The sequence below is a fragment of the Astatotilapia calliptera genome, chromosome 18 (genome assembly GCF_900246225.1).
Source record: "Astatotilapia calliptera chromosome 18, fAstCal1.2, whole genome shotgun sequence".
Taxonomy (NCBI): Eukaryota; Metazoa; Chordata; class Actinopteri; order Cichliformes; family Cichlidae; genus Astatotilapia; species Astatotilapia calliptera.
The window spans coordinates 6,036,800-6,051,021 of NC_039319.1; the positions used below are offsets into that span (position 1 = coordinate 6,036,800).

Below are 14,222 nucleotides of genomic sequence, written 5' to 3' on the forward strand. Positions count from 1 at the left end.
GAGTGAACAGTGGGGATAAAAGATCTCGTAGGTCAGCGATACTGGAAAAAATACAGTCTAAGAGGACACAATGTCCTAAAAAGAAGCCAAAAGAATCTTTAAAAAATTTTAAAAATGAAGAAAATCATGACAGGTTATTGTAATGTTCGTTTACTTTAGGGTGGAACTGTCATCGGGAGTGCCCGCTGCAAAGATTTCCGTACCCATGAGGGCCGCCTGAAAGCTGCACACAACCTTGTGCAGCGTGACATCACCAACCTGTGTGTGATTGGTGGAGACGGAAGCTTGACTGGGGCCAACCTGTTCAGGGAGGAATGGAGCAGCCTGTTGGAGGAGCTCCTGCAGCAAGGTGACTCCTCACAACAGGAGGTTTTGTTTTTAACTTTAACACCAGGCTTCCCTGCTTTTACAAGTTTAAAGGGAAACTTTCTCCCTCCTTGTTTTTTGTTTAGGTTTGATCGATGAGGAAGCGACCCAGAGAAACTCCGAGCTCCACATCGTCGGTATGGTTGGCTCCATCGACAATGACTTCTGCGGCACTGACATGACCATTGGCACCGACTCGGCCCTGCATCGGATCATTGAGGTGGTGGACGCCATCATGACCACTGCCCAGAGGTGAACAATTTCTGAGAGAGGTCTTAATAGAAAAGATATAAACTGTGGTTTTTTTTTACATGCTTCAGTGTAGGGTAAAGGTTGGAGTTCCCCCTCTACTGAACAAATTTAGATCAACCCACTGAGTTTCAGCATAAATGCTCTTTTTTTGTTTGTTTTTGACATTATTTCTGTTTTTTTTTTATAGCCACCAGAGGACGTTTGTCCTGGAGGTCATGGGGAGACACTGCGGGTAGGCATCTTTTATTCCACACACACATATACATAATATTGCGTGACATCCACTTAGTCTTAGTGGCCACAAAATCATATGCTTGTAATCAAATTCTTTAGAAAGCATATTTAAGACTTTGAAAATGTCGAATGATAAATGTGGAATGTTCAAATACCGACAAGTGAGTCAGACTCCAGCTAAAATGTCAAAGTAGTATTTTATGCAGATACATTGTATGTACCATGGTCCAGAAAATTTAGCATTGACAACAGGCGAAAAATCGACTCTGTTCGGAATCGAACCCACAACCTTTGAATTGCATTGCACGTTGACTGGAAGTCCAATGGGCTGTCCATTATGCCACAGAGCCTGCTGTTTAGGCCTACTGATAAGGTTAGTGAGTGGAGTGCATTCTGACTTTAGTGAGATTTCAGTGTAGCAAGAGACTAAAAGAACTGTCTTTAGTGAGAGCTGAAATGTATGATTTTATAAATTGTGTATGTGTGCAGATATCTGGCCCTGGTCAGCGCCCTGGCATGTGGAGCAGACTGGGTTTTTATCCCAGAAATGCCTCCTGAAGATGGATGGGAAGACAACATGTGTCAGAAACTGTCCGAGGTGACAAACACACACATACACACACACCGTTTTCACTGTAGTAGCTTATGTTTTAATTAGAGTGGATAGTTTTCTGTCTTTGGCTAGGAGGACAGAAGTAATTTAGCTAAGCAAGTTTCTAATAAAGATTTACATGACAGAAAATATGTTAGAATAATTAAGCAAAAATCTTTATTTTCTTGAAAATACAGTGTAAAAAGTGAGAACAGTAATCCCTGTCACAATAAAGAAACTTATAAATGACATATTGGAAGGTTACAGCTGTCAGAACTTAGTATAATGTGTAGAAGTGCTTGCTTTGATGTACGTCAGGACATCAGCACCCACAGAATTTTACCAGTTTCTCACAATGCTCTGAGGGGACCATTCTCCAGTTTTCATCCAGTCTTTGCCACAGAATTGTGACTTGTGTGTGGAAGCAGACATCTTTAAACTTCCCCAGATATCCACAGTAAAGCAGGAGTCCCTCAAATTCGACGTTCACTATAAAATCGAACTCACATTTGAACTGTTTAACTATTAGTTGTGCCACAAGGGCTTCTATTTTTACACGTTTCAGCTTGACTCACATGCTGCCTTTTCATGGATTTAATTTTAAGCATCTAAAGTAGAAAGTTTAATGTTTCCTTTGAGATTTTTTGTATAATGAGAATCTTTATAGTTTTCCCCTGTAATAAAGTGACTCTGTTGGCACTTGAACCCACAAGCTTTGAATTGCATCTGAAGAAAATCATTAGAAGTCTAATGCTCTATCCATTGCGCCACAAAGCCTGCTGAATGCTGGCTGTTGGGTCATTAAGCAAACCTGCAAAACTCAACCCAGAATCTCCAAATCATTCGATTGTAATCTTAAACCTTCCTATAAGTAAACTTCAATTTAATTTCAAGCTGGAAATTAGAGTCCATAAAAGCAGTTATGACTGAAAACTAAATGGCAGAAGAATTGGAGAAAAACAGGCCCTTGAATGGCAGCCTCTGATGGGATTAAGACCTACAAACTTTGAATTAGAGCTCAACTGCCAACTGGCAACACATGAAAGGCTACCATTAAAGTTCATTCTGTGTTTAGTGAACCTGAATAACTAACCAGTTTGGTGGTTACACAGTCCCAGTTGATCAAGATGCTTCGTGCTGGGATGACTAAAATCACACTGGCCAGTAGCTAAGATGTAGCAGCACTTGGTCTATAACAAAGGTTCTCCACACACTTTAATAAAGTGGCTCTGGTGGGATTTGAACCCACACACTTTGAATTGCATCTGACATGATCTAGCTAGAAATCCAATGCGCTATCCATTGTACCACAGAGTCTGCTTGAGTCACTGTTGCTTTCAGTTCAAGTCTGTTCATACATTAACAATAGTAGCTCAGGAAATTGGGTTTTGTAATGGCAGTTAGTTAAGAAAGTTATATGGTAGAGCCTGACTCTTGTGGCCGTCAACCCCACGAGCTTTCGATTACATCTTGACTCTTTGCCAGTCCAATGTGGCCACCACATAAACACAAGACTATTCTAATGTTTATCACAGACCATTTGAAGACCTGAAGAACATTGTTTTGTTTTTTTTATTTTCCAGTCAGTCTCATATGGTTAGTATTCTTGTTATTGTCCAGATTCGATCTCGAGGTTCCAGGTTGAACATTATCATAGTTGCTGAAGGCGCAACTGACCGACAAGGACAACACATTACCTCTGATTTTGTAAAGGATGTGAGTAGAGCTGTGTTTCAGACTGACACAGAGGGGAACCAGAAGCTGGACCAGCTGGTGGATATAAACATGAAAATGAAAAGCTACAGCAGAGCAACCTTTCTGTTTTGAATCCAAACATTTGCCACATGCCACACACATAGGAAAGGTTTCATTGTGATATTATAGACATTCATGTTTCGGTGTCATGGTTTCTTTAGCTCAGTAGACACTGACATTGAATGACTCAAAACTCAAGAAGTTTATTGTCATTTCATATTGTGTTACCCAGCCTGAAACGAAATACTGTTTCTCACCAGCCTCTGCAGTGCAAAAAGCAATACAGTTTAAAAAGAATAAATACAGTTTAAAATGATCTGATGTCTTAAAAAGTTTTTAAATAAAAGGGAAATATGGTGTTATAAAGTGTACCCTGTAGTGCAGCTGATTGACTGTTGATGGCACTAAATGTATATTTCAGCCAAATTACAGCAAAGAGCAAAGAGAAAGCCTACCAAACAAAAAGAAATTCCTAAATTTAAAGTTTTCAACAAATTCAAAATTGTCTTTTAGAAATGTTTTATGAGAAAGGACCAAATATGTGAACACTGCATGTAAACTGAGCTGTAAATAAAAGAAGGTTCTGCAGTCAACTTTAAACTAACCCTGCTGGCTAACAGCAATAGTATAAGTAAATTATTGATGTATCTCTACAGCACACTGCTTTTCATGACCAGTTAACTTCACATATGAAGCTTCTCCCAAATTGTGGCAAATGTCTGCTGATGAAGGGCAACCTGTTGGTGCTCTTTGGAAACGCAAAGGTCTCTCAGTAATTAGCGCTCAGACTTATCCTACGTTACTGGTTCCAGCTTTTGGCAATGCAAAACATTTTCTGTCATGTTTTAAACTGCCTTTGCTTGTTTATATCCCTCTAGAATCGTGCTGATAAGAAAAGGCTGAACATTATTATTGTAGCCGAGGGTGCCATAGATCGCCACAACAAATCAATAACCCCCGATTATATCAAGGATGTAAGTACGGTCACGAAGCCTGGCCGATACACGGAGCCACAAATTCTCCCTCAGAAGCATGGGCCACTGTCTTTCGTGGTTTGGATGTTGGTTTCCTTCACCATGGGAACACACCATTTCGTGTCCTGTATGCTGTTGTATTTCGTTCTTTTTTACACAAATGTTCATATATCCATTTATGAACCATTTATGGATGAGCTGTACGGTTCTCTTTGCACCCTGTATTTTGCTTTATGCCTGTTCACTTTGCATGTGTATTACATGACAGGAGATGTTTTGCATGATTTCTCCTTCTTATTTTTTTCTTTTGGCATGTCTTTTCTTGTTATTGCATGTTCCTACGAATGTTCTTGTTTATTTTTAAGATGCTATATAATCCTGCTTTATATAATATTACATTGACACTACATATTTAGTAGAAATATGATCACAGTCTTCAGAAATTTGGAATTTTTTAAAGTGAAATCCTAAATATTTTTTATAGATATATTGTATTTAACTGGAATGGCATATATTTTTAAGCCCTTTATGCCAACTAATAATTCATGTTTACTATTCAAAACCAGCTGGTAGTGCGCCGCCTGGGTTTTGACACCAGGGTTACTATCTTGGGCCATGTGCAGAGAGGTGGAACACCCTCAGCGTTTGACAGAATCCTGGTAAATAGCAATCAATAAATAAGACTCATATCATGGATTGGTGAAAGTCAAAAAAAAAAAAAAAGTTCTGTGCTCATTACTTCCCTCTGAATGAACTTTAATCTTTGCAGGCAAGCCGCATGGGTGTGGAGGCAGTGCTAGCATTACTGGAGGCATCTGCAAACACCCCGGCCTGCGTCGTGTCTCTGGTTGGCAACCAGGCTGTTCGACTGCCACTTATGGAGTGTGTTCAGATGGTAAGTATGTTTGTTTTAGAGACAGATATGAGATTGTTAGGTTTTATAATAAAGGTCAAAGGTCAATCATCAGAATCAGAATCTTTCCAGTAGAGGAAACTGTTTTGTTGAAGAGATGTGGCTAGAATTTAGAAAGAGATGAATTTTGGAAAACAAAAATACAACAAAAGCCTCAAGTTATATTGGTCTTTTCACTTGTCCTAATCTTCTTTCGTAGCAGGAGTCACACAGAATTATGTGTAAAGGCGACTCTGGTGGAACTTGAATTTTTGAATTGCATCTGAAGGGAACCACTAGAAGTACAATACACAAAGCCCAATGAATGACTAAATTCATGCTGGAAAAAAACTGAGATTTTGGTGTAGCAGGAACCTTGAACAAGGTTTTCCCCTTGTTCAAGGTTCTGTGCTGTGGATTCTATGCTTAGTAAACTTGAAGGTTTCATTTCCTGGTGGTAGTAACACATTTTCAGTTGACCAAAGCACTTTGTTTGGATGACTACAATAAAGCTGGTCAAAAACTAAGATTTTTGTGTAGCAGGAACCTTCAACAAAGTTCTCCCCTTTAAATTAGCGACTCTGGTGGGACTTGAACCCCCAACCTTTGAATTGTGTCTGATGGGATCCACTAGAAGTCCAACGCGCTATCCATTGCACCACAGAGCCTACAAATTCAGGTCTTTATTACCCAGAATGTGGCGTAGAATTCACGTAGGTGATGTGAACGTCCCTAGAAACCCCATTCTGAGTACCTACTGTTCAGATGCGCATTTGTGTGCAACCTGAATCTTCTCTGCTTTGCAAAGAATTCAAGGGAAATAAAAACCCTCTTGAGTTAGTGATTCTGGTGGAACGCAAACCTAGAAAATTACATCAACAGCAAACTCAACTGTATTTAAATGACAGCCATATGCTACTACAAGTAGTGTGGATTCTGTGCTTTGTAAACTTGAGGCTTTCATTTCCTGGTGGTAGTAACAGATTTTCAGTTGACCAAAGCACTTTGTTTGGATGACTACAATAAAGCTGGTCAAAAACTAAGATTTTTGTGTAGCAGGAACCTTCAATAAAGTTCTCCCCTTTAAATTTGCGACTCTGGTGGGACTTGAACCCACAACCTTTGAATTGCACCTGAAAGGATCCACTAGAAGTCCAACGCGCTATCCATTGCGCCACAGAGCCTACAAATTCTGGTCTTTATTACCCAGAATGTGGAGTAGAATTCACGTAGGTGATGTGAACGTCCCTAGAAACCCCATTCTGAGTACCTACTGTTCAGATGCGCATTTGTGTGCAACCTGAATCTTCTCTGCTTTGCAAAGAATTCAAGGGAAATAAAAACCCTCTTGAGTTAGTGATTCTGGTGGAACGCAAACCTAGAAAATTACATCAACAGCAAACTCAACTGTATAATTAGATGACAGCCATATGCTACTACAAGTGGTGTGGATTCTGAGCTTTGTAAACTTGAGGCTTTCATTTCCTGGTGTAGTAGTTTGTAGACAGATAAAACTAGACAGCAGGAAGGTTCAGTCTAACGGGAACACTGTTTTATATGACGTTTGGGAATGATTATGAGATTTGTATATGTCTGCATAACCTGATTGTGGTCTACCAGTTCGTAGTCCTATTGTTTTAATCTGAGACCAAGCTCTTTCATTGTCATTTCAGACAAACCACCAAAAAAAACAAAAATAAGATATAGATAAACAAATAAACGTCCTCATGTCATTTGGCTTCTTTGAACATAAAAGGAAACGTTGCCCGACTGCCTCTGGAGTCTCACCTCGTCGCGTCGAAACGCCTTGGTATAACATAAATATTAAAAAAGGATAAACAAAAATGTATTCACACCTGCATCACCGAGTTGCCTGTCACTACCTTAAAGCTCAACATCTTCCTCTTCCAATTTACTCTCAGCCAATGAGAAGCCAAAGTCCCCCCAACTCCTGGAGAGAGCTAGCCAGCCTGCAGGTTTGCGATTCCATCACAGGCAACTGGCAACAGCAGATATCAGAACACCACACAGTAAACCTCACAAGGAGCATCCCAAGTACATTCTGTCAATGAGCTGCTTATCATTACGCCACTTGTCAACGGATCATCATGGCACGTTAGGAGAAAGATTACTCTAATTTATCTTTGTTCTGGATTCGTCTTTATACGCGTGTGAACAAATGGCGTTCGAACTGACTGCATGTGGACCATGACACAAGGTTTGCAGGCGAGGCATTAATATGAGTTCGAAACCTCAAAATCCTATGAGAGTCGTTGTTTCGTATATAATTCATTTTGCAGTAACAGTGTATAGTAGATCCACATTTCTATTCATTTACAAGAGATTTTTGAGTAAAGTTGTCGCGGATAGTCGAGAATTTAATTTAAATGCAACTATTACTAGTTTCTAATTTCATGGGAACAGAAATCTTGTACAAAAGGCATATATTATAGAGCGCTGTTTAGTAGACTCGAGGCAGAGTTGGATACATTTTTTTCAGGCCCTCGCCCAGTTCAGGTTGTAAACGCTAGAGCAGTTATTGCATGCTGAACAAAGAATGTACTGTTCCTAGTGAGAGCCAACAGCTAATGGGTTATTCTTTTAACATCACAGACACTCTTGATGTTAAATGGTCGCACCTTTCCGTGCACCTAGAGAGAGGACTACCTGACAGATCAGATCCACAATCATAGCTGGGCTGGGCTGTTGGTACCTAGTATTTGTTTTGAATATAAACAGAATGTCCAAGTTTCTGGCCTTAATTGTAAGTAGCTTTAATCACAGGAAGACTATGCTTGGCGAAAAATCTGTCTGAAAATGGTATGGTTTTATATAAGTTATAGGTAAAAGCACCCCATGGAGTTATTTTTAATGGACTAAACCAAATCGAAGGCTGGAGTTGTTGCTGGGGATATTGGCATACTTGGCGATTAGTTTAATAGCATATAACCAAACAAGGTACCTATTTAAGAATATTCGAGTAGAAATAAATATAGGAACAAGAGGATAGAGCAAGACAAGTTGAGGTGAAGATTCTTGAACAGTAGAAATCTAATCTGGACCAAGGAAGGTCAGACACCACTAAAACGTGGGATAATCAAATCTTTAAAATTCAGGAGCACACTAGACAAAACAACTGCCTGTATAATGCCCTCCGCTATCTTAGTTATTGGTCACATGACTGCATCATGATGACTATAACATGAGCGTTTTTTTGCTGTCCTACTGCAACGCCAAAGCACCCTTTCCAAATGTTAATGCATTTTTCGAGAGCGTTTTCAAGAAACCGCTGCGTTTTCCATCAGCGGTAGAGAAGCCATTTGCCTTCTCAGAGATTGTGTGAGGTACCTTGCCGCATAGGGGCTCCTAACAACAGACTCACGCAAATAAAACAATGCGTCGAATACGGCTACCTAGTGTCATCAGGCCTTTGAAGTCGATTCTGCAGCCTGTGGACTGTATGTTTGGCCTAGCCTGCAGGAGGGGGCTGCTCTTGATTCTACTCGTATCGCCAGAGATAATGTCAAATCACAAGCAAGCGAAAATGTAGGGACCATTGTATGAGACGAACTGGGCGCTAAAACCTTTACCCATCATTAAGGTCTAAACATCCTGTGGTGCCTGGTCGCACCACTTTAGTCTATCAGGACCTCATGAAGTCTTGTTCGCAATGATGACCATTTCACAGTGAGTCGATAGGTCCCTTTCCTGACTTTAGTCGGATGTCTCGAAAAAAACACTGCGCCTATGATTATTATTACACGTCGTAGTGATGTTAGAGGTGAGATGGCTTACACCCATGCTAACTCATGAACTACTGCTGAAGTGTTTACCAAATGGCTATACAAATGAAAGGACACATTAGGAGAGTGATTCTTAAACGTAGCTACGAGATACAGATATAAAGTTGTATCGTTTCAACAGCGCAACAGTCACTGGACATGCATCGTTACTACTTTGGGACATCTACAAATCTAAAATAAAGACTGCTCGATCAGCAAGTTTACTTCTGTTTTACTCATAAACTACCGTCCTCAGTATGTTAGCATAGTTTTAGGGGGATTGATGGACCCCTGAAATTGGCGTCCGTCATGTAGCTCATTTAATTCAAATTGGTTTGGATAAGCTAGCAGTTTGAAAATACTGCTTGGCGAACGGACTGGATGATCCAGATTTTATTTATCTTCCGTTACCATCCAGGAGGATGTAGAGAATGTACTTTATTATTTATTCATTATGTACAAAAACAAGGCAAAGAGGGCAAAGAAAGTACAGCAAAGACTTGGTTAACTGGATCCAGTCCTGCAAGGTGCAGTCATTTGAACTATGCACGCCAATTCATCTACTAAAACTTTAAGAGAGGAATGAGTAAACAGAAGTAAAACCCGAGTGTCAGTGAGTACGATGCATGTCAGTGACTGTTCCTGTGTTTTACTGACTGTGTTGATTATTTCTGGCCTCTTGTGCATTTGGTACCAGATGGGTGAAGCCAACTAACAAGACTTTAAAATAAGAGTGTTTTTGAGAAGGTAAATAGGAAAGGACACCTCATCTGGAAGCCTGAAATCATCTGATTAGACTAAAGGGACACACAGGTTGACTCTGATGGTAAATTTACCAGTTCTTTACAGTCTCCTTTGTTCTTTATTTATTCTTGGGAAGAAAAAAACCCTCTCAGGCTAAAAGTCCACACTAATGCGCATTGTTTTTTCTCTGTTTTGGCCTCCCGTCCACACTGAGAAGGCGTTTTCGCTGATGGAAAACGCAGCGGTTTGAAAACGCTCTCGAAAATGCATACATTTGGAAAGGGTGCTTTGGCGTTGCAGTATGGACAGCAAAAACGCATGTTAGTCATATGATGCAGTCATGTGACCAATTAAACTAAGATAGCGGAGGGCATTATACAGCAGTTGTTTTGTTTGCTCTGAATTTTTAAAGATTAATATCAGTTTGTACCTGCTCCAGATAGATTTTCTTCAAATTCTTTAACTCTCACTTGCTTTTTCAACTTTGTACTTTTGTGTTACTCGCAGCAACAACTCCACCTCATTGTTAGTCCATTTAAAAAACTCGGTGCTTTTCCTCAACATTCGACGTTTCAAAGAGCCGAAAAGTACATAAGCGGCAGAAATGACACCGTTTTCAAATCTGTCCGGGCTAGTGTGGATGTAGCCTCAGTCCGCGACCATCTACATCAGGGGTGTCATAATCATTTGCATACCGTCTAGTTTCACCTGAACTGGGCGAGGCCTGAAATAAAATCACAGCAGAGTAACTCTTTTGCTGCAAATGTTCTGTACATCCTGAAAATATTTGCATTTAATAAATCCTCCACTTACAAAACTGATGATAAGATGTCTGAAGAAATAAGCACGTTTTTAGCCTCATGCCCTGGTCTGTCCACATGCAGCCAGTCGACTGCCACGTTAAACAATCAGATAAATTAGTTTCAGTGTGGTATGACAGGCTGTAAAATAAATGACTGGACTGAGTTACTGAGTCAATCTGTGCATCTCTAAGGACACTCAGCTATTTTATGTACTTTAAAGTAGAGCTGATGCAGGTATCTTTTCTTTTCTTTTTAATTTTATTTTACAAAGTGATGACATATATGACATATTTTGGGACTAATAAAGGTATATCAAATCAAATCAAATCATATTTACCAGTTTTCACCCACAATCAAAAAGCTCAGATGTTTTCTCACAAATCCTTCTTATATTATCAGGATAAATAAAATATTCCTGTCAGCTCTACTTGTGTGTACAGTGTGTTTTGCATTTGCATGCTCTCTGCGTGAACATATTTTTCTTGTTTAATGATTGTATACTGTTTTATGTGTGTGTGAATCAGACATGTGATCGCATCAAACAGTCAGCTAGCGGCACCAAGCGGCGAGTGTTCATCATTGAGACAATGGGGGGCTACTGTGGCTACCTGGCCACCGTGGGTGGTCTGGCTGCAGGCGCCGACACTGTCTACATCTACGAGGAGCCATTTGACATCCGTGACCTTCAGGTTAGAGAGAAAAAGTCTGTATCCAACAGAAAATGCCTTATTTTCATGTCTCCTCTCATCATCAGAAAATACCAAGACCTCTCGATGACTCTTATAGCCATGATTCCTGTCAAGTCCTTTTTGAGTTCCATTTAATTTATTTTTTGTATGTTTCATGACTGGATTTTATTGGTAACACCATTTATGAGGGCAACAGCATAAACATTCAGGATTCAAACTGCTCCTAATCCTCCGTTTAACATGGCTTTTTTATTTTTGGGCTCTGTATGATGTCAATAAGAACAGAAATTCCTAATATGGTCATCTCAGCCACACAACTGAGCCCCACCCACGTAATGTTCAAGCTTTCTGTCTACGACAGGCAGCCAGTTAGAAGAAAGTTGGCTAAAAATGGCTTGTTTTGAAAAGTCAGGGCATCCGTCCACTTTCTTCTGTTGCAGGGCTAACACAGACTTCCAGCCAACCCTGCACTGGATTATGAATCAAGAGTTCAGAATAAGCAACATAGAGCTGGAAATGAGCCTAATACCTTTCACTACATTGCACATTTCCATCCTTAGCAGTAGTGGAGCAGACTGATTGCAGTGCAGTGCAGAAGCTTCCGTTAGTCAATCAGTGCCTCTGCCTGGATGTTTCAGGGCTGTGCAGGTGACCCAGATTATAGCAGTGCACATGAAGCAACTTATTAATAACCTCTGAGCTGCATCAGTCATTCAATGACAGACAGATCTCATCAACACAGATCAGGTCAGGGAGATTAGAGACGTCAGGACTATTATTGTTTACAATGTTCCTGTTACATACACTTTTAATATTAATTGTCTTTTTATTTATTTTGTCTGTGTATGTTTTACTTAATTTTAATCTAACAATGTTGAGTTCTTTATGCTCTGTAAATTTTGTCAAACTAATTTTCTTTTTAAAAAGTCTGGGCGCAGTGCACAATTTAGTTTTTTAGAAGTCTGCCTTTGCATATGAACTATAACTAGTACGTGTCACAAAGAATTTCAACCATAAAAATGCATGAATAGGTAATAAAACAAACAAACACTTTTTCAGTGATCACAATGAGAAGCAGTAAAAAGCGCATGTGTGTGGTGTCGTAAACCTGCATTTCTGTTGCATTAACCCTCTTGGGCTCACCAGCTGGGTAAAAGACAAGATATGGCGCCCCATGGTGGTGTAAATGTTACCTGCAGCTCTTCACTCTGCAATGAGAGACTGAAGAGTGAGAGTTGCTCTTGCAGGTTTAATGTGAGAGACTCTGTGTTTTCAGGCCAACGTGGAGCATCTGACAGAGAAGATGAAGACGAGCATCCAGAGGGGACTGGTGCTCAGGTGAGGCTAAACACCTTCATTCTTTAAAGTTACATTTAGATGCATTACCTTACACAAGCCTGTGGGATTTATTGTACGGACCTGTGCGTACGTCTGCGATGAACAAAAAATGCAAAATGCTCTATTTTTAAATGTCATCTGCAGTGCGTTATTTGTAAATAAGTGTTTCTCAATTATGTATATAAAACCATTTTGGCAAATAAAAGATTTTTGATTAACCTTACACTTTATTTCATGTCCTCTATTGAGGTTATTTTAGTCCACTGCACCACCACGCTGTTGGAAATTGCTCCCAGCAGGACCGAGGTCTGGAAATAGGACAAACGTTGTATTTTGAACCGAGTGCAGGTGACATTGTGTGCCTGCATAATTTCATTATTTTAAGATGCCCTCAAACATAGTGGTGCATCACAGCATCTCTATGCATGCATGCAGTGAAAAGCAGAGCCTGGATGAAGGGTATATGAACGCTGGTGTGTGGAGACTTAGCAGCCTGGTGACTCTGTGTCCTCTGTTAGTTGATAAATGGGTTCAGGCATTGTTTAGAGCATCTTCTTTTAAGGGAGCACTTGTTATTTGGTGAAGCGATCCCTTAACCGGCCTGTTACCCTTGTGCTGTGTTTTAGAAATGAGAACTGCAACGAGAACTTCACCACAGATTTCATCTACCAGCTTTACTCTGAGGAAGGGCGAGGAGTGTTCGACTGCAGGAAGAACATCCTCGGTCACATGCAGCAGGTTGGCCACGTGCACAAATGAATGAACGCGATGCTGTGCTTGATATGTTTATCAGCAATGATGACAATCTGTGATGCAAGGAGCCAAATCCACAAAATATCTGCTATCCTTTATCCATCCATCCTGTCTATCTGGGAGATATTGCAGACATTACTGTGTAGAGTTATGTTGCTAAACTAGTGATTGTAAGTGATCAAAATTAAGAGTTATAGTGTAACAGAAAAGTGCACTTAACATTATTTTAGATACTAGACTTGTGATATTTTATATGTAATGCCCTTATTTTGAATAAATATGACTTTTTTTCCATGTCAGGGAGGAGCTCCATCTCCCTTTGACAGAAACTTTGGTACCAAAATTGCAGCCAAAGCCATGCAGTGGATCACCCGGACACTCAAGGAGTCCTACAAAGGAGGCAAGCACATAAATGTGACACTTGATTCCAGCGAGGATGCAGAACATTTAGGTGTGAAATTGCTTTGCCTCAGTTACAAAAGCTGATGCTTCTCTTCGTTGCAGGGAGAGTGTTTGCGAACTCGGAGGACACCGCATGCCTGCTGGGGATGCGTCGCAGAACTCTGGTCTTTCAGCCTGTGGCGCAGCTCCGGGACGAGACAGACTTTGTGTAAGAAGATTGTTTAATATCTGTAGCAGTGCAGCTCACAACCCTGAGTAAGTAAGCTCACAAGCTGAGCTTACTTACTGTGTGAGAGGAAAAATGTTTTAGAGGACCATTTGCAGATCTTTAACATAGTTAAAAACAAAAGGTAGTGCTAATGCATCTGAACCAGATTATTAAGAACAAACCTGGAAAATATTCTGACCCAATTCCCTTAAAATTCTCTGAAGCAGCGGTCCCAGGCTTTTTGTTTTAATCTTGCTTTTAAGATCTCTGTGGTTAAGAAATAGTGTAGAGAACATTCGTCTATTCTCTACTTTCAGTCACAGGATCCCTAAGGAGCAGTGGTGGCTGAAGCTCCGTCCTCTAATGAAAATCCTGGCCAAGTATAAGACAAGCTATGACGTGTCCGACTCCGGGCAGCTGGAACACGTGACGCGGGTG

The 14,222-nt window shown here is 40.3% G+C and overlaps 1 protein-coding gene and 2 non-coding genes across 3 annotated transcripts in view; 1 reads left to right on the forward strand and 2 right to left on the reverse strand.

The window, feature by feature from the left end:
* LOC113010761 (ATP-dependent 6-phosphofructokinase, platelet type-like) overlaps nucleotides 1–14,222 on the forward strand; it is a 31,997-nt gene that overhangs the window by 8,021 nt on the left and 9,754 nt on the right. Inside the window, exons 4-18 of the mRNA XM_026149968.1 lie at nucleotides 160–349; nucleotides 453–618; nucleotides 806–850; nucleotides 1,342–1,450; nucleotides 3,065–3,160; nucleotides 4,078–4,173; nucleotides 4,740–4,832; nucleotides 4,943–5,157; nucleotides 7,723–7,774; nucleotides 10,817–11,083; nucleotides 12,360–12,421; nucleotides 13,048–13,159; nucleotides 13,475–13,574; nucleotides 13,679–13,784; nucleotides 14,102–14,219. Coding sequence (XP_026005753.1) covers nucleotides 160–349; nucleotides 453–618; nucleotides 806–850; nucleotides 1,342–1,450; nucleotides 3,065–3,160; nucleotides 4,078–4,173; nucleotides 4,740–4,832; nucleotides 4,943–5,157; nucleotides 7,723–7,774; nucleotides 10,817–11,083; nucleotides 12,360–12,421; nucleotides 13,048–13,159; nucleotides 13,475–13,574; nucleotides 13,679–13,784; nucleotides 14,102–14,219 — 1,827 coding nt within the window. The remainder of the gene's footprint in view (nucleotides 1–159; nucleotides 350–452; nucleotides 619–805; nucleotides 851–1,341; nucleotides 1,451–3,064; nucleotides 3,161–4,077; nucleotides 4,174–4,739; nucleotides 4,833–4,942; nucleotides 5,158–7,722; nucleotides 7,775–10,816; nucleotides 11,084–12,359; nucleotides 12,422–13,047; nucleotides 13,160–13,474; nucleotides 13,575–13,678; nucleotides 13,785–14,101; nucleotides 14,220–14,222) is intronic.
* trnar-ucu (transfer RNA arginine (anticodon UCU)) lies at nucleotides 5,642–5,733 on the reverse strand. Its single transcript is given in 2 exon segments — nucleotides 5,642–5,677; nucleotides 5,697–5,733. It is a non-coding gene; the product is annotated as a tRNA-Arg (tRNA).
* Nucleotides 6,158–6,249, reverse strand: trnar-ucu (transfer RNA arginine (anticodon UCU)). Its single transcript is given in 2 exon segments — nucleotides 6,158–6,193; nucleotides 6,213–6,249. It is a non-coding gene; the product is annotated as a tRNA-Arg (tRNA).